The following is a 22,581-nucleotide window of genomic DNA, read 5'->3' on the forward strand; positions in this document are numbered from 1 at the left end:
ATACTATTGCTTTTTTTGTGGATACAGACAATCGCTTAAGCACATCTTCCATTATATCCTCAAAAAGGCTAAAATCACCTGAGGGGGGACGATATACACACACTATTATAAATCCAGCTCCACACAAGATAGTTCTACAGTGCGTTCAACAGAAAGACTAACTATGTCTTTTCGCTCCTTACAAGTTATATTATTGTGTACAAAAATTAAGGACCCACCATGAATTGCAGTCCTTCTGAAGAACACACTTGACATTTTGAAATTCCTTAAGATAACTGCTGGATGTGCACCAGTGAGCCAATGCTCAGTAATACACAGAATGTGTATATTGAGTTTTTCCACAAACAGTTCTATTTCAATTTCTTTGCCGGTTAAGCTCTGTATATTTTGATGTACAATGTTCATATTGGAGAGCTTCTCCGTTGTCTGGCTATCTAGTTTAAATAATTATAAGAAATTTTCTTAGTACTTGAACAAGTACTTGGGTCATTTTCAGAAATATTGGTACCTAAAGTACAATTTGTAAAGTTGTCAATAGACTTAGTTACAACACTTGTAACTGTATAATTTAAATTGTAAGCTAATAATGAGGCTATATGTTGCTTACATTTTTTTGACAGATAAAAAGTATCCCTAGTCAATAACAATGGTGAAATAAATTTATTCACATCAAAATAAAAAACTGCCTCACTATGACGGCATGTCAAGTTATAAATTAATAAATTTAAATTATAAATTTGCTTATTTCGCTTAGAACTAAGTGTGCCACAGTACGGAAAGGCACACATAACAAATCTACATTTAGATTTTTCATGCAAAGCCAGCAATTTTTCTACACATCTTATAATTTGTGTCTTTTTTACATTTAAGCTGTCTCCTAACAAAAATATAACATTTTTATTTACATCTAAACTGTCTATGTTCAAACTATCAATAAGATAGTCTAAATTAGCCCCCGGTGAACATCTATTAGTCACTGAGTGATCTAGGTAACAGTTCATAATAGGACCAAAACCTTTACCTAGCTTGTCTCAAATTACTAAAGTGTGTTTTTTATGCTTACTTGATAAATTATAATCTAAGGATGTAGTGACAGGAATAATACTTTCACACTGCTCTTGGCAGGTCTCTAGCTTATTAGAGGACAAAATACTACTACTTAAGTCTAGGTTAGCCGTAGGTATATCTTGAGAACATTGACATTTATTTGCCAATGACTCAAAACGAGCCATATTGTAGGTACCTAGAGCTAACAACTCATCAGCTGCCAGAATTTGTTCATCTATCTGCTTTTTTGACAGCTCATATTTAATAGTCATAGTTTTAAGTGAGTCTTCCAGCTGTTGAATAACATCATTTAAGGTTTGGATTTCACTCTCATATTTTTCCCTGCTACTTTGAAAAGAAAGAGAAAAGGTATTTAACTTATTTAACAAAACTGAACGTTCTTTTCTTAGTATCAGGTTTTCACTGCTTTTCTTCTGGTTTTTTACTAATTTTTGAGTTTTTTTTATTATTTTACTAATTCTAATGTATTTTTTTATTTTATTGTGGCTATTTAAAAAGGGGAGATCTATTTGAGGCTTGGTTTTTTTAACACAAGGGCTATCACAAGTCAGATCGATGCACACTGGCATTGTTGAGGATGAAGTAAGTAGTTCATCATACAAGTTATTTGTTGATTGCATTTCAACATTTTGTAATTGTGACTGAAGGTCATCAATAGTTTTATGTGCGCTACATAATTCACCCTCCAACATAGTAATTCTTCCTAAAGCTTCATCATAAGTAGATATGCATTGGTTAAAAGAATGCACTGCCTCCTGGAGTTGGTTGCGCTCCTCTAAGACCAGAGTGTGAGCGCTATGTAGCTCAGCTAGTTCACCCTTTAGCTGGGAGTTCTTGGCAATAATTGATCTCAGTTCCACTTCACTGTCATCTTGTTCCCTAAATACTTATAATATACATATAAACACCCAGACACTGAAAAACAGTAATGTTCATCACACAAACATTTTCCAGTTGTGGGAATCGAACCCACGGCCTTTGACTCAGAAAGTAGGATAGCTGCCCATTGCGCCAATCGGCCATCTTATGAAAGACATAAGTAGATGTTTAGGAGATAATATGCCTCTCCTATGAACGGAATGAAAGTAGAAACAAATACACACTTCCTTTATAACTTAGTTTAGCGCGTAGCAAATACAAGAGTAGTAAAGACTATTTTAAATTAAAATTAAATTTCCCACTGGCAGTGGTCCGCTGTGCTGAGTCAGGTCCAAGATGTTTCCTAGCGATAGCAAATAAGACTTTAAACAAGAATTATTGTTTATGTAGAATTTATTAATGAAATCAAGTATAATTAAAATAAATTAAATTGTAATGTAATTTATATATTCTTTTTTTTTTATAAACATTGGCACACTGTCTGTGACAGTCGATTGTGAAGGGTATGTTTAATGAAATGTTTCCTTGTTATGTACCCACAATTTGGCTATTAAATAAATATTATTATATTAATATTGATTAATATTAATTTATTAATATTGATCAGTCGATATAAGACGTACAATGAGTGAACCAACGTCCGAATACTACTATTCTATACTCAGGCGTGCATAGAGGGTAGTTGTGCACAGGGTATGCAGATGATATAAAATGAAGAGATTCTCCAGTACGAATTATAAATACTTAAGTGTAGGCTTTTTATAACTCTTACAAAGCCTATCCTTAAGTTTTTTATAACTCGTACTGGAGATTTTTCATTTTATATTATCTACCCGCTTAGAAGTGGCGTGGCGTGCATACAGGTTATACTTGGAATAAGGTAACATGATAATCTATTATCACGTTTAAATTAATTGGATTCATTTGTGGATTATAGAGAAAATTTGATGTAAAGATGTTAGGTGTTTGTGGAGTTTGAAAGCTTCATACGAACCTTAACTAAGTTTTATTAAGACTTAAATCCCTGCAGGAACGTAATTATGAAAATTAAACTTAATTTCTCCTGCTTTTCGCGGAGTATAGCAAAAAAAGCTGATTTTTTATAATATATCATGGAATTTCACAAAGTAGCGCTTTGCGCTTTTTTCTATCCTATATTTGGAATTCAACCCATTACCGGGCCACTAAAGGGCACGGGTCTTCTCGCACAAAGAGAAGGGGGTTAGGCCATTACGCTGGCCCTGTGCGGATTGGTGGACTCGACAGACCTGTGAGAACATTATGGAAACCTCTCATGCCTGCAGGATTCCTCAAGCAAGTAATATTTTAATTTCTTAAAAAAGTACAGGTTGCTCAGAAAAGTGAGAGGTGCGGTTCTACAATAAACTACCTATGGGTAGTTTATTGTAGAACCGCACCTCTCACTTCGCACGACATCTCGGAGATGTCTCTTAAAAAGTTCAAAGTTTGTATTAAACGTAATCTTATTGAAAAGTCCCATTATAGTATAAAGGACTACGTAATCGATAAAAAAGCTTGGGTGTGAATTATTGCTCTAACCAGGTCGCTCTTCTAATAATTTTAAATGACTATATGAGATGGTGCTAACAAAAAAAAACACCCGGCTAAGTTTGTTGTTGACTTCTTCTTAGACCAGGACGCGTTTGGAACCCTCGTAGCTTTCGTTTTAAGTTTACGAATATAGTTATCGCCATCATCTCACTACCGTGTAATTCTCATGTACGCATCAAAAGTGCCACCTATGGGCTGACTTGAATAAAGATATTTTTGACTTTGACTTAATAAGGCAATAGTTTAAAAACCTACCTCCAGCATGTCGCATAGACTCAACTCGAGATATCTTGGGCATTTCCTGCTCAACGAAACTGTGCTGCGACGGCGCTGGACTGATCTCCTTCTTTGTGGGTGACACGTCCTGGTACATGGAGGATACGATGCTGGCCTTGCGGTCCACGGTGCACACTGATAGGCGACCGTTCTCAGATACGCCTGGTTTCTGAAACAAATGTTATACTTCAAATAGTATTACGTGAAGTCACACAGTATACGGGGAACCGGTGGTAGTGATGAGGTACTTTGGACATTGGAAGAAAAGGGGGAGGCCTTTGACCGCATCTAACATGATCTGTCAATATTATATTATTATGAGTAGGATAAAGTTAAAAAAAATAGAAACAAACCAAAAAGGAAAAGCAGTAAAAAATTAATGATTACTCAAAAAATTATATATACATATAAAAAATATGAACACATATGTAAATAGGCTAACTACTAGATAGATTTAGGGGTAGCCTTAAATAAATAAAAAATATCAGTGTCTTTGTTCGAAAAGTTAGCCTGGAAGAGATCACTATTTATATCTATCTATACTTATAATAAAACTGTAACTGGAAGATTTCTGTACATTTCATATATTTTGAAAATTTTTACTGGGAGATGTTTTATAATCGATACTGAGTCCAAAACGGATTTTTATTTAATTTTTGTCTATCTGTCTGTCTGTCTGTTTGTCTGTCTGTCTGTCTGTCTGTCCGGGCATCACGTGAAAACTACTGAACGGATTTAAATGAAATTTGGTGTAGTGGTAGCTGATATTCCGGGTCAACATATAGAATACGTTTTATCCCGATAAACAATAAGTTTCCTCTGGGAAATGGGATGACAATTTTTTCAATTTTATTTCATAGCTCCGTTAAATTTGAACCGATTTTAATAATTATTTTTTTATTTGAAAGTGTATACTACCAAGCATGTATTGTCTTATTTTAATAAGGATCTAATAAATATTTACGGAGATAAAGGACATAACTCTTTACAAATAACAGCAAGTCGCAAGGCATATGGGACAACGATCGAATGCATGCGTATCATACTATTAATATTGTAAATGCGATAGTTTGTGAGTATGGATGTATGGATGGATGTACGAGTATGAATGTATCAACTAAAATAATGACAACTTACTAACTCAGTGTACCACGTAAAATGTTGGCATCAGATATATTCTAGCTTTTCGATTAACTCATACGTGGACGTAGTCGCGAGGGTCCGCTAGTTAGTAATAAGTTGCTTATTAATTTCGTTTATTTTGTACTGCACTTTTTTATCCGTTTCTATGCAGTCATCATCATCATCTTATCAACCTATTACCGGCCCACTACAGAGCACGGGTCTCCTCCCACAATGAGAAGGGGTAAGGCCGTCCACCACGCTGGCCCAGTGCAGATTGGTGGACTCCACACACCTTTGAGAACATTATGTAGAACTCTCAGGCATGCGAGTTTCCTCACGATGTTTTCCATCACCGTTGCGTACTGAGATTCGAACTTTTTATTTTACTACAAGTAAGCCCTTTACTGCAATCTCACCTGGTAGTAAGTAATGATGCAGTCTAAGATGGTAGCGGGCTAACCTGTTAGGGAGTATAGCAGTCATACCCCTAATCGGTTTCTACGCTACATCGGAACGGAACACCAAATCGCTTAGCGGCACGTCTTTGTCAGTAGGGTGATAACAAGCGACGGCCACCGAGAGAAATTTCAGAAGGAAAATTCAGAAATGATAAATTCCCAAATTGCCCCATGCCAGGAATCGAATCCAAACGCTATTCGGAACTATCCGTAAATTAAACAAGAAGTTCTTTTGCTTTTTATAGCCCAATTCTTGAAAAAGGTTACACGCTCAAACCCTTACAAGTCAAGCGTGTGTGGGCGATAAGACGCGACGTGACGCCGGATGGGTACCTATTGTGTGGAATAACGAATTAAAGTTTGTATGGTACAGTTATCCAAACGTATACACGGAGAAAGTATCGGAAGAAAATCTGGTATAAGATATGATCTTAATAAAAAGCGACGAATAAAGTGAAAATAAACAAAATAGCAAAGTCTACAACATAATTTCAGAGACGGTGAACCGTACGCTACAACTTTTGATGATATAAGATTAACAAGACGAGTAAAATAAATCTTATTCTAAGAGTTCAAAAGGATTATTACAGTTTGGACTTGGTAGGCATTCGAGGCGCTTTAATTAACACCTCTTTTATTAATCCCATCTGGGACCATCCTTTGATATTTTGTTCTTTTTTTTAATAAAAATCCTTTGTGATACTGGATATTAAGTCTGTTATTTTTCCGTGATACGAAAAGGCGATTATATAAACTCGTAGGTTTATTTAAAAACGTTAATTATATACCTTGTCAGCAGGGCTAGTATTTCCTGACAAGAAACTATGTAAGTTATATGGTGATTAAATTATATGGTATATAATTTTATGGTGATAACAAAAAGAACACCCGGCTAAGTTTGTTGTGGGCTTCTTCTTAGACCAGGGCGCGATTGGAACCCTCGTAGCATTCGTTTTAAGTATACTATTGTAGTTATCGCCATCACTACTCACTGCTATGTACACATTTTGTATATAATAACGCATCAAAAGTGAATAAAAGTGAAATATTTGACTTTGACTTTGGTTATAATAAATAACCTTATTATTCCCTAAATTATAATAATATTGTATTAATTTGAATACAGGTTATAGTATCAAACACGTGTTCTATTTTTAAATATTATAGATATATTTTAATGGCTATGTAAAAGTGATATTTTATTGATGAAAATAATAATGTGATTTATAAAAATATTATTTACACAATAACAACATAATTTTGATGATTTGTAATGAAATAGTAAGATTATTGACAACTGTCAATAATCTTACTCATTCAACGATATAAAAAGGCGGAGCTCGAATGTAAGGGGATCATTTGTGTTTTGAATTTTTAAGTGAAATAAACGTCTATTATGATCGTCTTCATTCTCTTGTTCTACCGTTTTTTTTTCTAATACAGGGGATATAATTAACGCTTCCATCTGCTAAAGCAAGGGAACATGGGAACATATACCTATTACTTTCCACTTGTGAGACAATGCTCTGAGAGTTGATAAAGCTGTCGGAAAAGAGAAATTTTTATCCTTTCTCTGGGGAGATAATGGGCTAGCCGTGCTGGGGATATAATCGGGGGATATAATTTGGGGATATAATTTGTCTCCCGCCTGTGCTAGCCCTGCTGGTGCTATTTTTCCGGTAATACTTACTGTTTATTAAATACTCATAGCTTATTAAAGTTCTAAGATCAATAATAATTTTGTAGTACATAGTTTAAACGTAGGACGGACCATTTGACCATTACAAATACCATATTTACAGGCTAAAATATGATTACCTTGAATCTTACAAATTCAGAAATTATACATTCGATACCTTTTTGACCTCCCAGGCGCGGGGGTGAGTGCTGTTGTTTTAAGTGGGGGGAGGGTCCCGGAGTCGATCCCCGCACGGGAAAATTTGGGAATTTATAGGTCCAGAATTTTCTCTTGTCTGGTCTGATAGGAGGCTTCAGCCGCTAGTTACAACCGTATTGCAGTCAAGGGTAGCTTTGTAAAGTTAAAAAATTAAATTTAAAAATTATTGCTCCTGCCAGGATCGAACCCGAACCTCCCGCTTATTAAACCACAGCACCTCTGCAGCAGGGAGATCGTCAAATTCTAACCACCCTTTACAATTCAGTGTTGTCGAATGATTGATAGCCCGACAACAATGATGCATGTTGTGACATATGATGTAGACGTATAGTGTGTCGTTCAATAACGCAGGAATCGAAAAATCTCCTTGAATTAGCATTCGTTGAGCAAGCATTGTGGTTTTGAAATTGCGCTTGTTGTTGTTGTTTGTTGCTTTGTTGCCTATGTATTTGACGGCTGATTGGTGAATTGGGCAGTGACCCTGCTTTCTGAGGCCTTGGGTTCGATTCCCACAACTGGAAAATGAGGATGATGAACATGAATGTTGTTCAAGGTCTGGCTGTTTATCTATATTACAAGTATTCATGTATAGGAAAAGTTATGAGAGTGAATTTTCGCGATGCGCACGCACGCCGTCACGAAAAACCGACACCCTGAAGTTAGCTACAAGGTTTGTTAGTGTACACTTTAAATTTTCAAAGTCTGCGGGCTCCGGTGATTCGATCTTAAATTTTAATGTCCAGTGGTACTTGGTGGTCTGATAATGAGATAACTAGATAATGCGTTATAATAAAACTATCCAATGTATTAAATACCTTTTTTCTAGCGTTAGTGTAGTTTTTTTTCAAATGTAGAATAAGGCGAAAAATAAAATTATTAAAAAGATTTTCATCTTGTTACGCGAAAAAAGTATAACTTTTAGCGCGTGTACATAAGTAAGTACACACATGTTTTTTTAATAAAAAATCTAAACTAAATTTCAATATTTGTAAGAAAAAACTTAAAACCTTTGTAATTGACAAAATCTGAGTGCGGTCCTGGCTATGTATGACAGTATGAAGTATTTATAAGTTTACCTGTACCACGTTTTCTTCATATAATTACTGATTGTTTTGTACGTGCCCTTGTTTGTAGTTTTAATATAACCTACATAAAAAAGTTGTAAATATTCTCATTTAGTGATATTGTAATTTCTTCTGAGAAAGTCACTCATCAGTCAACTCATCTTAGTACCCATAACACAAGCTACGCTTACTTTGGGGCTAGATGGCGATGTGTGCGTTGTCGTAGTGTATTTATTTATGTATGTTTGGCTCAACCAGGGTTTGTATCCTGTAAGTGTATAATGTATATAGGATACTGTTTATCCAGTTAATAATTGCTCTCTTAAAAGGGCTGAAAAAACCTTTTACGATTTTAAAATACAACAATGTCCCAGTCGAGGGAATATGTGAATACTTTTCCGAACCTAGGGATTCTCTTCATTCTCGCTCGGGAGGTGACCTAATTTTTTTTTCATAAATTGAATATTTGAGCTGCTGTAATAAGGTGAGTTGAACTGTGTCTAATCTCAAATCAGCATTAGTATATTCTGTTTATAAAAATGTGTTTACAAATAAACAAATGATTGACTGAGGGAACAAGATGACAGTGAAGTTGAACTGAGAGCAATTATAGCCAAGAACTCCCAACTGAAAGGTGAACTAGCAGAGTTAAACAGTGCACACAATCTGGTCATAGAGGAGCGCGACCAACTCCAGAAGGCAGTCAGCTCATTTGAACAATGCATATCAACCTATGAAGAAGCTCTAGGGAAAATTTCAATGTTGGAGGGAGAATTAAGTAGGGCATTTTCAACAATCAATGCCCTTCAGTCACAATTACACAGTGCTGAAATACTATCAACAAATAATCTGTACGATGAACTTGTTGCTTCATCCTCAACAATGCCAATGTGTATCGATCTGACTTGTGATAGTCCTTGTATTAAAAACCCCAAGCCTCAGCAACATTCCTGTTCCTATTTAAATAGCCATAACAAAATAAAAAAATACATTAAAATAAGTAAAATAATTGAAAAAACTCAAACTTTAATAAAAAAACAAAGGGCTGGCACAAAAAACCTGGTATTAAGAAAGGAACGCTCAGTTTTAGTAAATAAATTAAACACCCTTTCATTACCCTCTCAGAGAAGTAGAGAAAACTATGAAAGTGAAATTCAAAGCCTCAATGATGTAATTAAACAATTGGAGGACTCACTTAAAACTGTAACCATTAAATATGAGCTATCACAAAGGCAGATTGATGAACAAATTCTGGCAGCTGATGAGTTGTTAGCCCTAGGTACTTACAACATGGCTCGCTTTGAGTCTTTAGCAAATAAATGTAACTGTACTCATGAGATACCTATGACTAACCTAAAATTATGTGATACAGTATCTTCCAACCAATTAGAAACATGCCTGGAGCAGTGCACAACTGTCATACCAGACCCTTCACCTTTATTAAAAAGTATGCCTGAAAAACAGACAATTATATTTTCCGACATGTTAGGTAAAGGTTTTGGACCTATTATGAACCATTACCTTGATCACTCAGTGACTAATAGATGTTCACCGGGGGCTAGTTTCGATTATCTTATTAATAGTTTGAATAGTGACTATTTAGATGTAAATAAAAATGTTGTTCTCTTGATAGGAGACAGTTTGAATGTCAAAAAGCATCAAATTATAAGATGCATTGATAAATTACTAGCTTTACATAGTAAAACTCAATGTAAATTCGTTATGTGTGCCTTTCCTTACTGTGGCACATTTAGTTCAAAGCAGAATGAACATATTTATAATTTAAATTTATTAATTTATAACCTGACATGCCGTCATAGTGACGCAGTTTTTTATTTTGACATCAATAAATCCATGTCATCTCTATTGTCTAGAGATAGTTTAATTTTATCTAAGAAAAGTAAGCATCACTTGGCATCTTTACTAGCTTACAACTTAAATGATACTGTTACAAGTATTGTAATTAAGTCTATTGACACCTCTACATATTGTACTTCAAGTACCACCAATATTTCTAATATTGACCCTAGTACTTGTTCTAGTACTATAATAAATAGTTATTTAAACTAGACAGTGAGACAACGGGGAAGCTCTGTAATATGAACATTGTACATCAAAACATACAGAGCTTCACCGGCAAAGAATTAGAAATACACACAACACATATTGTGTATAACTGAGCATTGGCTCACTGGAGCACAAATAGCAGTTAACATCAATAACTTCAAAATGTCAAGTGTGTTCTTTAGAAAGACTGCTATTCATGGTGGATCCTTAATTTTTGTACGCAATAATATAACATGTAAGGAGCGAAAAGATATAGTTAGTCTTTCTGTGGAGCGCATAATTGAACTGTCTTGTGTGGAGCTGGAGCGTTTTATAATAGTGTGTGTGTACCATCCCCCCTCAGGTGATTTCAACCAATTCGAGGATGTAATGGAAGATGTCCTTAAGCGATTGTGTATGTCTACTAAAAATGTAATAGTATGCGGGGATTTCAATGTTGATATCTTATTACATAATACTACTACGACTAGGTTGTTAAACTTATTTAAATGCTTTAATTTGAATAATGCTTTCGATGAACCTACTAGAATCACAGCAACTTCAGCATCTTGTTTAGATAATATTTTTTTTAACTGTGATATCTTAGGTAAATCGATATTAAACAATTTAAGCTCAGATCATTGTGGCCAACAAATTACTGTTGTTGGTACAAATAGAAATAAACATATTGTTAAGTACAGGCCGATAACTCAGAGTAAACTGACGCGATTTGAAGGTGAAATATCAGCCAAAATTCCTGCTCTCTTTTTTGAAAACTGTCATCCCGACAATCTTTATCGTACGCTTTTCAATGAAATAGAAAGTGCATTTAATAAAGTATTTACTTTTAAATACATAGATTCTAATAAAAAAATGAGGTTTAGTGATTGGGCGACAATAGGCATTTACAAAAGCAGGGATAAGTTGTATGAGCTATATGATGAAAAACAATACAATCAGACTCCAACTTTCCTTGAATATGTAAAAAGTTACTCCAAAACATTTAAAAATGTTTGTAGACAAGCTAAGTCGCTATACATTAAAGATCGGATAGTAAAATCTGAAAACAAAATACAAACAACCTGGAAAATTGTTAATAATGAATCTGGGAAAACTAAATCTCGAGACGGAAATTTTGAATTAATTATTAATAATAATATGGTAACTACTGATACAGAAGTTGCTAGTACTTTTGAAAACTTTTTTCAGAATGTTCCTATTTTGTTAACAGATTCACTAAATTCCTCACCTACTGCAGCTCAGAATTTATTAAGAGGCAACATTAATGAGTGCAAAGTTTTATTTCATTTCAAACATATAGATGCATCGGATATCAGTAAAAACTTCAAGTTGTTAAAATTAAAGAAAACAGGTGATATATGGGGAATGTCGGTAAAGGTAATATCTCAAATTATTGACGTCATTGCTCCTCTTTTAGCCATAATTTTCAATGAATGTGTTGATTTAGGTACTTTCCCGAACCTAATGAAACATAGTAAACTCATTCCTCTATTTAAATCTGGTAATAAAAATGATATAAACAATTACAGACCTATCTCAATCTTACCAGCTCTTAGTAAGATATTTGAAAAAATTATATTAAATCAACTCTTATATCATTTTAATGTAAATAACTTACTACACCCTGAGCAGTATGGCTTCACTAAAGGTCGTAGCACAACGGACGCAGGCGCTAAACTTATAAAACATGTTTATGATGCCTGGGAATGTTCACAGAACGCCATGGGTGTTTTTTGTGATCTATCTAAAGCTTTCGATTGTGTTGATCATAAAACCTTGCTTCTTAAGCTAAGCCACTATGGTATCCAAAACGTTGCACTAAATTTGGTTGCCTCTTATCTCAGCAATAGAACCCAAAGAGTTTGCATAAATGATGCAAAGTCTCAGGGTTCAAATACCTCAATGGGTGTCCCACAAGGCTCGATTTTGGGTCCTTTTCTATTTTTAGTGTATATAAATGATCTACCGTACCATGTCAGTGGAACATGCGACATTGTATTGTTTGCAGATGATACATCTCTAATTTTTAAGACTGATAGGAGTAAAGGTAACTCTGACGAAGTAAACCGTGTTATGTCGCATGTGTCGCACTGGTTTACAGTTAACAACTTACTTTTAAATGCAAAAAAAAAACAAAGTGTGTCGAATTTATCTTACCAAATGTAAAGAAAATTGATAAAAATATAATGATAAATGGTGAATCACTAAAAATAGAGACTTCCACAGTTTTTCTGGGCGTGACCTTGGATAATAAGCTAGCGGGTAAACTAAGCTCGGCTGCCTACGCAGTCAGAAAAATTAGACAGATTACTGACGTTGAAATAGCTAGGCTAGTTTATTTTGCGTACTTTCATAGTGTTATGTCCTATGGAATCTTGTTATGGGGTAAAGCAGCTGATATCGAAACTATATTTATATTGCAGAAAAGAGCTGTACGGTCAATATATAAACTTAAATCACGCGAATCCCTCCGTGAGAAGTTTAAAGAAATAGGCATACTTACTGTAGCTTCACAATATATTTATAACAATATAGTATTTGTAAGACAACATATTAGTCTTTATAAACAAAAAGTGGACATAAACAGTCGACTTACAAGAAATGGTCATAAATTAGTGTCATCTGCATATCGTCTGCGTAAGGTACAGGGATCATTTGTGGGATTGAGTATACGCTTTTATAATATGATTCCTAAGGTGATTTTGGACCTGCCAATGCACAAGTTTAAAGAATTTGTTAAAACACATTTATTAGAGCGAGGTTACTATACAATTGATGAATTTTTTAATGATAAGGTTGCTTGGAAGCATCCGGCTCCGCTTTCAGCTCTCACAAGATAGAAAAATGAATGTTAAAATACAAAATGTAAATTGTTGATGTTGGAAAAGAGCAACTGCTGAGTTTCTTGCCGGCTTCTTCTCGGTAGAATCTGCCTTCCGAACCGGTGGTAGAATCACTACAAACAGACAGACTTGACGTTTCAAAAGTGCTTATATTAGGCCTACTTGAAATAAATGAATTTTGAATTTTGATGAATATTTTTTTTATGATGGTATACATAAATACATATAAACACCAAGACACTGAAAAACAATCGTGTTCATCACACAAACATTTTCCAGTTGTGGGAATCGAACCCACGGCCTTGGACTTAGAAAGCAGGGTCGCTGCCCACTGCGCCAATCGGCCGTCAAATTATTATTCATTAGACTAAATTAATATTTTACTAACCTTTGGTGGTACAATCAAGTAAGTCTCAACCTTATGGTCAGCGAGGTACCCCTCTCTGGATGCACCATCTCCAGGTTCAACCTCGAACTTGCCTCCCAGTTGCAGCATGGTTGCTTTTGTGATGTGGACGCGACTGGAAAAATATTTGTTCTTCATAAAACTTTTCATAATGGTACCCACAGAATAAAGAAATTATAGAAACCGTGTACACGAGTAATATTGAAGCGTCAAAACCACTCCACTTTAGCAGTGTTTCTGTATCTGCATGGCTAGCATTGGCGTGCATAGAGGGTATACACAGGATATGCAGATGATATAAAATGAAGAAAACCTCCAGTAAAAGTTATAAAAAATTTTAAGATGGGCATTTTAAGAGTCACCAAAAGCCACTCAAAGTCAAAGACAAAGTTTACTTTATATCATCTGTATACCCTGTGCATATCTTCTATGCACGCGACAGACGACTAGCATGGGCAGGAGACAATTATATCCCTGAGGAAAGGATAAAAATGTATCTTCTCCCACAGCTTTATCAAATCTTAGAGCATTGGCGCCCATGTGGAAATAATATCCAAATAATATGCGTGTAAAAATAAACGAAGGTAAACTTCTCCTATTCTATGTTATGTGAGGTCGGGTTATGTGGGATCTTTGAAGAAGATTTCTACCCCATAAAAAAAATATTATCTAATAGTTAAAATCTATAAATAAATGATATAAATAAGGGAAGTTTCGCCACTATCTACGATGTTATTATACGCCCAGGAGAAAATTGGGCGGTCCCGAAATCAGAAGACCCCGGTTTGAGTCGCGATGATTATTTTTTGATTTACCAAAAAAGCCGGTTCTTCTAATTAGGGCTATTGGATAGAAGCAGGCGTTACTTTGCGGAAATCCATGATATATTATCAAAATTAAGCTTAATTTGCTATACTCCGCGAAAAGCAGGAGAATCTGTGTGGTGTAATTTATAATTTCATCAATCCTTATACTCCTAACCAAACAGATCTTCGGCAATATGGGTATATTCTACGCACGTTTCGTCCGAAACCGGAGCATCCTCAGGAGATGTTGACTTTACAATGAATAATTGTTATTGAATAATTGTTATTGTTATTGAAACGTGCGTAGAGGGTATATTGCCGAAGATCTGTTTGGTGTGGAGTATATGGATTGTTGAAATTATAAATTACACCACACAGATTCTCCTTCTTTTCGCGGAGTATAGCAAATTAAGCTTAATTTTGATAATATAATTAGGGCTAGGTAAATGTTATATTCAATGCCACGATTACTTACCCCGCTATTCCCCCGGACTCCATGTGGTTGGCCAGCGTGACGTCATCACTCCAGACATCGAATTGCCATTTACGCAAACCGAGCACACCGCATAGTACATTTCCCGTGTGAATCCCAATCCGCATGTCCACATTGAATCCGGTCGCCTCCCGGACGAACCTATGAATAATAGAATTTAAATTACAAAATGAATTGGCAACGGTATAAAGCATTATAGAAATAAAAAGGATGTCTCGGTTGCATAGATCTTAATTTTGTTTAAGTTAAGTAATTTAATAGGCCTTTCCAATTTTGAAGTCACATACACACAAAACATACACAGACAAATACACACGTGCGTCCTTTGTTAAAGTGCACTAGGAATTATTTGACTGATTTAATTAAAAATGTATCTTATACCCAAGATACTAGTTGTCTCGGTGCCAAATTTTGCCCAGATTAGGCAAGTGGTTGAGCCAAAGATGGGTAACGAACTAGCTAGCCACGGCTGAAACCTCCTACCAGATGAGAGCAGAGAAAATTCAGAAATTATAAAGTCCCAAATTGCAACTGCCGCCATCGAATACGAGACCCACTTAAATCACTGCGCCATGGAAGTCGTCAGAATCAGTCAAAAGTCACTGGATTTTTTGTCAACAGGACATAGATAAAGTAAAAATAATAAACTGAACAAAAATCGGTTAATTCATTTGGAAGCCGTAAAAATACCGTGAAAAGGGGGAAGACTATATTACCGCGTGTGTGTGTGTTTTAGTATGTATGTGCATGTATATGTAGTGAGATCTCCAAACTTATACGCTGAAATTCAGCCCTGGCTAGCATGCGTGTCGCGACATAATTTACTCTATCCGTTACTCGTATTTACTCCGTTCGGGTCTGGTTTGCAAAGCCAGATTGCGAACCTGTTATTTTAACCTTTTAGGTGACGGTGAAATTTGTCTTCGTATTCTAATAATTTTGCAGCAGTTTTTTCAGTGCCAAATAACGTTTACTTAAAATGAAACCTAGCTAGATCGATTTTTCCCACTGCATACTAAATTTCATGAAAACCGTTGCTTTTCCGACATTCAGTTTATACACATACATCTGTTATACAAGAATTGCACGTTTAAAGGTATTAGATAGATAGAGTTGTGCGAAATAATCACCATATTCATCATCATCGCCTCCCACAATGAGAAGGGGTTAAGGCTGTAGTCCACCCTGCTGGCCCAGATTGGTGGTATTCGCCATAATGTTCTTTAAAAACATTATGGCGAACTCTCAGGCATTTAGATTTTCTCACGGTGTTTTCCTTCACAAGCAAGTGATATTTAAATTGCCTAAAACGCACGTAACTTACAAAAGTTAGAGGTGCACGCTGGGCGAATCCCAGATCATAATCTTGGCCCACCTTAAAGTAAGGTCGAAGTCCGGTAGTCGGAGTGGGTCCGGAATCACCCATTCTACTGGACTGTACGAGATAATGCGTAGACATATTTTTGTCGTGGTGCGCATGCTAGCCTTACTGGATAGAGAGCGTGTCCATAGTGGATATTGTGCAAATAGACCCACCGTATCGCATCAATCATCTGCAAACCCATGTTGACGCAGTTGTAGGCATGGTTGGGCCTAGAGACTGGGAGGCCGGACACACAGTAATAGCAGTCGCCGAGTATTTTGATCCGCATACACTGGTTTTCCTGTGTTATACAAATATGCAGTATATTAGTATGGAAAAATCATTTTTAAGAGACGAAATAGGTATTTGTAAACAACAGGTAGTAGAGGTTTGTGACAGAGCTCATCCGGGGAAGTACTACCACCATGTTTATTTCTGCCGCTAAGCAGCACTGTTGCAATGCTGTGTTACGGTCTGAAGGTCGTGAGTGCTGGTGTAGTAACAGGCAATTGAGGCTTAGCACCATGCCCATGGACACAGGATGGCACGTTGCAGGATGTGCTCTGTTGTATACAATAAAGTCAAAGTCAAAGTCAAATATTTCTTTATTCAAATAGGCACATAGATGGCACTTTTGATGCGTACATTACATGTAAAATATGACATAGGAGTGAGTTGATGGCGATAAATAAATTCGTCAACTTAGAACTAAAGCTACGAGGGTTCCAAACGCGCCCTGGTCTAAGAAGAAACAGGAAGAACAAACTTAGGCGATTGTTATTTTTTTTTTTTCGTTATCACCATCTCACATTGACCTTTAAAAACTATTAAAGAAGCAACCTGGTTAGAGCAATAATTTACACCCAAGCATTTTTATCGTTAACGTAGTCCTTAATACTATGATAGGACTTTTCTATAAGCTTACGTTTAATACAAACTTTGAACTTTTTTAGAGACATCTCCAAGATATCAACTGGTAATTTATTGTAAAAAAGTATACAATTTCCTTTAAACGAATTACTTATTTTATGTAGTCTAGTATACTGCACTGCAAGTTTATTTTTGCTTGTACTGTTCAAACCATTGCAGTCACATTTCTCTTAAATTTTGATATATTTTTGTGAACATACATTAAAATATGTAATAAAAAAAGCTAAAGTAGAATCTAGAAGCCTCACAAATAAAGTCAGAATAACGGTAGTTTATTTAATATCAAATATATAAATAGCTAGCTTCTGCCCGCGATTTCCTCTGCTTGGACTTCAGAATTGGGCCGAAAACTAAATGAAAAATGTGAAAGTAATAAAAAAATTGAATAAAATTTACATCTTATCTTTTACACGCGGATGAAGTTGCAGGCGGAAAGCTAGAATTGTTGTGCTGCAATTATTCACGCTTTTCCCACGAGAACAATTCAAGAGACAGTGACATGCATACAAAATTTCATCCAAATCCGTTTAGCCGTTTTTGCGTGATTGTGTACCAAACGTCAACGTTTATAATATTAGTAGGATATAAAAAATATAAATATAATATCTATAAAAATAAAATATGTATAATATTGTCATATATATATTTTATAGATTATATTTTATAATATATATGTAGCTATTTACGTTTATTAAATTACAACTCTGCCTAGTCTTATTTTTTTATGTATTTTCACATGAAAACACCACGAAAGAATTGAAAGATAAATGAATTGAATTTAAAGGCAACCGTTGTGCACGTGAAATATAGAAGAAAAGGTAAGCGGTCCGTAAAACGTATTTATGGTTATTAAGGCAAGTGGAAATGAATCCACATCTTTACACAAAGTGAGCAAATGGGCGAGTTAAATTGTCCACATTAATTGTTATCAATGATTCGTTAAAAATAGCTGGCCATTTTAGATGTTCTTTAACGATAATCTTATTTTATTCAAGAAAGTCTTTTTCTACTGACTAGATATTTTCTAATCACGATTCTGACTTCAAAATAAACAGAACCTATTCATGAAAATTAAGCTTAATTTGCTATACTCCGCGAACAGCAGGAGAATCTGTATGGTGTAATTTATAATTTCTCCACACCAAATAGATAATTGGCAATGTACCCTCTACGCTACTCCTGAGGATGCTCCGGTTTCGGAGCGAAACGTGCGTATATATTTACATACAGATTCTCCTGCTGTTCGCGGAGTATAGCAAATTAAGCTTAATTTTCGTAATATATTATGGATTTCCGCAAACGCGTGCTTCAATCCAATAGAACTTATTTAATTTGTTTATGGAACGTTTCTCTCCTTATGAGTTTGAGTCCGTAGTCACATCAAATCAAATATTGGTAATTAAGTATCACATGTTAAAAGACAATTTCGGACGGCCGACTGGCGCAGGTGGCAGCGACCCTACTTTCTGATTCCATGGTCGATTCTTACACCTGGAAAATATTTGTTGGAATATATTGTGTTTATCTGTATATTATGAGTGTTTATGTATGTTATTCATAAAAATTTTCATCAGTATCTTATTACCCAACACACAAGCTACGCTTTTCTTTGGGGCTAGATGGCGATGTGTGTATTGTCGTAGTATATTTTTTTTTTTATTTCACTACAGTTAAGCCCACGACTGCAGTCTTACCTGATGGTAAGTGAATACAGTCTAAGATGATAGCGGGCAAAATTATTAGGGGTTAAGAAGTTATGAGCCATACCCGTAATCGGTTTTTATGTGACATCGTATCGGAACTTCAAATCGTTTGACAGCTCGTCTTTATCGTTAGGGTGGTAGCTAGCCACGGCTTAAGATTAGACAAGAGAAAACTAAGAAAAAACAAATTCTCAAATTGCCCCCACGGGGATCAAAATTCAAATTCAAAAAATTCAAAATTCATAACTCAAAATTCAAATTCAAAAAATTCATTTGTTTCAAGTAGGCCTAATATACGCAGTTTTGAAACGTCAAGTCTGTCTGTTTGTAGTGACTCTACCACCGGTTCGGAAAGCAGATTCTACCGACAAGAAGCCGGCAAGAAACTCAGCAGTTGCTCTTTTCTTTGATCGAACCGCAGACCTCCCTTATTAGACCACAGTGCTTACCACTCACTTTGTTTATTTGTTTACTTGAACGCGATGATCTCAGGAACTACTGGTCGGATTTGAAAAATTCTTTCAGTGTTGGATAGCCCATTTATCGAGAAAGGGTAGAGCCAAGATCAATACAAGCATAGCACCAGTGAAGAATGTTTCAGAATCGGGTGTTTTTTACCTTTTAAAAACGGTTAGTTTCGATAGTTGTTCCCCTTTATGAGTTCTAAAAAAAATCCGCGACGACATGTTTCTATGGTTTAAGGTGGACTCATACGCGGAAGAAGTCACGAGGGACCGCTAGTACTTACTTCATATATGACATTTTAAGAAACCTCTGATACGCAATTTGGAACTCCGAGAACTTGAAACACGTACACAATCAACCCTGTAAATAAAGGTAGACGGTTTCCTTCTTTTTTTTCAGTACAAATACGTATGTAATTAAGCACGTAAGCTTGACATGGGTACAATAAATATAAATTTGTAGTATTTTTCCATACATTCGAGTGGCAATTTGGAGTCCCGTCACTTAGCTGATTGCGTAGAGTATAGGTACGACTATGAAAGTAGCTTATTAGCAGAGAGGTTTTGCCAAAGTTAAAGTCAAAAATATCTTTATTTAAGTAGACCCGTAGATGGCACTTACGATGCGTACATTAAAATTCAAAATTCATTTCTTTCAAGCAGGCCTAATATAAGCACTTTTGAATCATCAAGTCTGTCTGTGTGTAGTGACTCTACCACCGGTTCGGAAGGCAGATTCTACCGAGAAGAAGCCGGCAAGAAACTCAGTAGTTGCTCTTTTCCAATATCAACAATTTACATTTTACATTTTAAAATTCATTTTTCTATCTTGTGAGAGATGAAAGCGGAGCAGGATGCTTCCAAGCAACCTTGTCATTAAGAAATTTATCAATTGTATAATAACCTCGCTGTAATAAATGTGTTTTAACACATTCTTTAAACTTAGTCATTGGTAGGTCAAAAATTGATGGTATGTCCATCAATTTGGATGGCATGTTGCATGACGTGCTCCTTGCATGCCCTGCGGAGTGTTGCTCTGTTTATAGGTTAATACCATCACGTAAGCTTTATCCGTTACTAAAAAAAAAAACTTGGCCAGACTGGTAGGCTACGGCATAAATCCTTCTTATTCTGGCAGGATAACTGTGTCCTTTAGTGGCTCAGTGATGTGCTTATAACAAACAGGACTCCCACAACAGTCAAGAATCGATACGGTTCACTGCAATGTTTTAGCACGATAAAAGAATCCGATCTGATAAAAAATGTAAAAGCTTCTAGCGGCAAAGTGCTCTGTGATAAGGATAGATGATCAAAAGGCTATTGTGTGGGAAATGGTAATTGATGGCCGATACGCGTTTCATTAGGCACTGCGTTTAATTGAGACCAAATTTCTATCAGTCGTGGACTAATTGCCTTTTAGTAGGGTACCGATCCCGAAATAAAGGACGTAGATAGGCAACCATTGTTTTGACCAGTTCCATTTTTTTTTTTCTTTAATTGGAAATCCAACAGTTGTAAATACTAAATAGTTAATAAATTACTTGACTTGAAATTAGATAAGTTTTATATAAAGAAGGATAAACAAGAAATATGTATAATATTTTTTTTTTGTCACACATCGCCATCTAGCTCCAAGGTAAGCGTAACTTATGTTATGGGTACTAATATAATATAAATGATGAATATTTTTATGAATAATATACGCAAATACTTATAATATACAAAAATAATTATACTGTCTTTATCGGTAGGGTGGTAACTCTCTTCTCTCTTCTTAGTCGTGCACTCTTGGCAGAGTGGTCGTGGCTGCTGAGATGAATTTCATGGCGCTAGGCATCATTGGAATGCACGGCTTCCCGCGCGAGTCTTCTCCACTTTCGGCGGTTGGTAGCGTGTCGAAAACATTCTATCACAGTTGTCTGGGTCAGCGATTTCACCGTATCTATCCAACGAGTAGGTGACCGCCCTCTTGCCCTTTTTCCTTCAACCTGTCCTTGCACCACCAAACGTTCAATCGACCCCTCATTCCTTGAGATGAGGCCAAAACACTTGAAAATGCGTAACTGCACCGTAGGGTGGTAACTAGCCACGGCCAAAGCCTCCCACCATACCGGACCAGAGAAAGTTCAGAAATTATAAATTCCCGAACTTCCCCTGCCGGGAATCGATCCCGGACCTCCTGCTGAAACTCACAGCGTTCACCGTTGCGCCAGGGTCGTCGAAAAGGTCGTTTGTTATACGAGTTGTTTATTGTTTATTGTTATTAGGTACACAAAACAGGTAATAAATAAAAGCGTGTTAAAAATAGATCCAAATATAAGTAATTACAAGTTTTGTTCTAAGCTACAACCCAAGGTATGTGTACACAACTTGGAATTTAATTAAACTAAAAGTATAAATAAAATTAAAGTTGAAACAAAAAAGAAACACTTAAAAAATTATATGTATATAATTTCCCTAAAGATTATGTGGAACAGTACTTAATAATTTGATTTTTAAAAATATTTATCCTTTCATTTATCATTTATCATTATAAAGGCGGCACATGCGAACGATGGGATTGTAAAAGGAATACTTCCTTCTTGTTTTTGCAGACACTTAAGACAAACTGTTTAAAATATTTTAATCTGGTGTTAACGCGAGTATTTATAGTAATGAGCGAGAGTAAGACGGAAGTTTCTATTTGGGAATTAATGAGCTTAAATAAGAAGATCAAATTAGAGTATTTTCGATGAAATTGCAAGCTTTGCATCCCAAAATGGATAAGCCACTAATATACGAGTAGCCTATGTATGATATGGCGTAAAATACTGGCGGCAGCGTCCTCTGTACTAATACTTTTTTTTTCCCACACAGGAGGGGAAATCCTCATGGACACCCGCAGCGCTAGGTAGTGCCCGACCTTTACCGGCTAAAACCCTCCCTGTCTTTCGGCCTAAAACACGACAACGATTTTTAAAATGTTTCTTGGACTGGTTTTTCTTCTCTTTTCTTCTTTCTCCTTTCCCTAATAGTCTCTTAATACTTTGCGACAGTCGCCCAGTTTTTTCCGTCTTCAACTTTTTTTTCTGTACTAATACTTGCACCTACTGCAAATTGCAATCACCATCTGATCAGCTTGGTGATTATGGGCTAACTCTCGCGATGAGAGGTCTTTAGTCTACTAG

The 22,581-nt window shown here is 35.8% G+C and overlaps 1 protein-coding gene across 3 annotated transcripts in view; it reads right to left on the reverse strand.

Moving 5' to 3' along the window:
* The window catches only part of LOC120630235 (adenylate cyclase type 2), a 258,614-nt gene that overhangs the window by 22,879 nt on the left and 213,154 nt on the right, over positions 1 to 22,581 (reverse strand). For all 3 annotated transcript variants that reach the window (XM_039899385.1, XM_039899383.1, XM_039899384.1), the window contains exons 7-10: positions 16,491 to 16,618; positions 14,937 to 15,095; positions 13,638 to 13,770; positions 3,775 to 3,964 (exon numbers count right to left, since the gene is read on the reverse strand). In XM_039899385.1, the coding sequence (XP_039755319.1) occupies positions 3,775 to 3,964; positions 13,638 to 13,770; positions 14,937 to 15,095; positions 16,491 to 16,618 (610 nt within the window). The remainder of the gene's footprint in view (positions 1 to 3,774; positions 3,965 to 13,637; positions 13,771 to 14,936; positions 15,096 to 16,490; positions 16,619 to 22,581) is intronic.

Source organism: Pararge aegeria, chromosome 16, assembly GCF_905163445.1.
Source record: "Pararge aegeria chromosome 16, ilParAegt1.1, whole genome shotgun sequence".
NCBI classification, from domain to species: Eukaryota; Metazoa; Arthropoda; class Insecta; order Lepidoptera; family Nymphalidae; genus Pararge; species Pararge aegeria.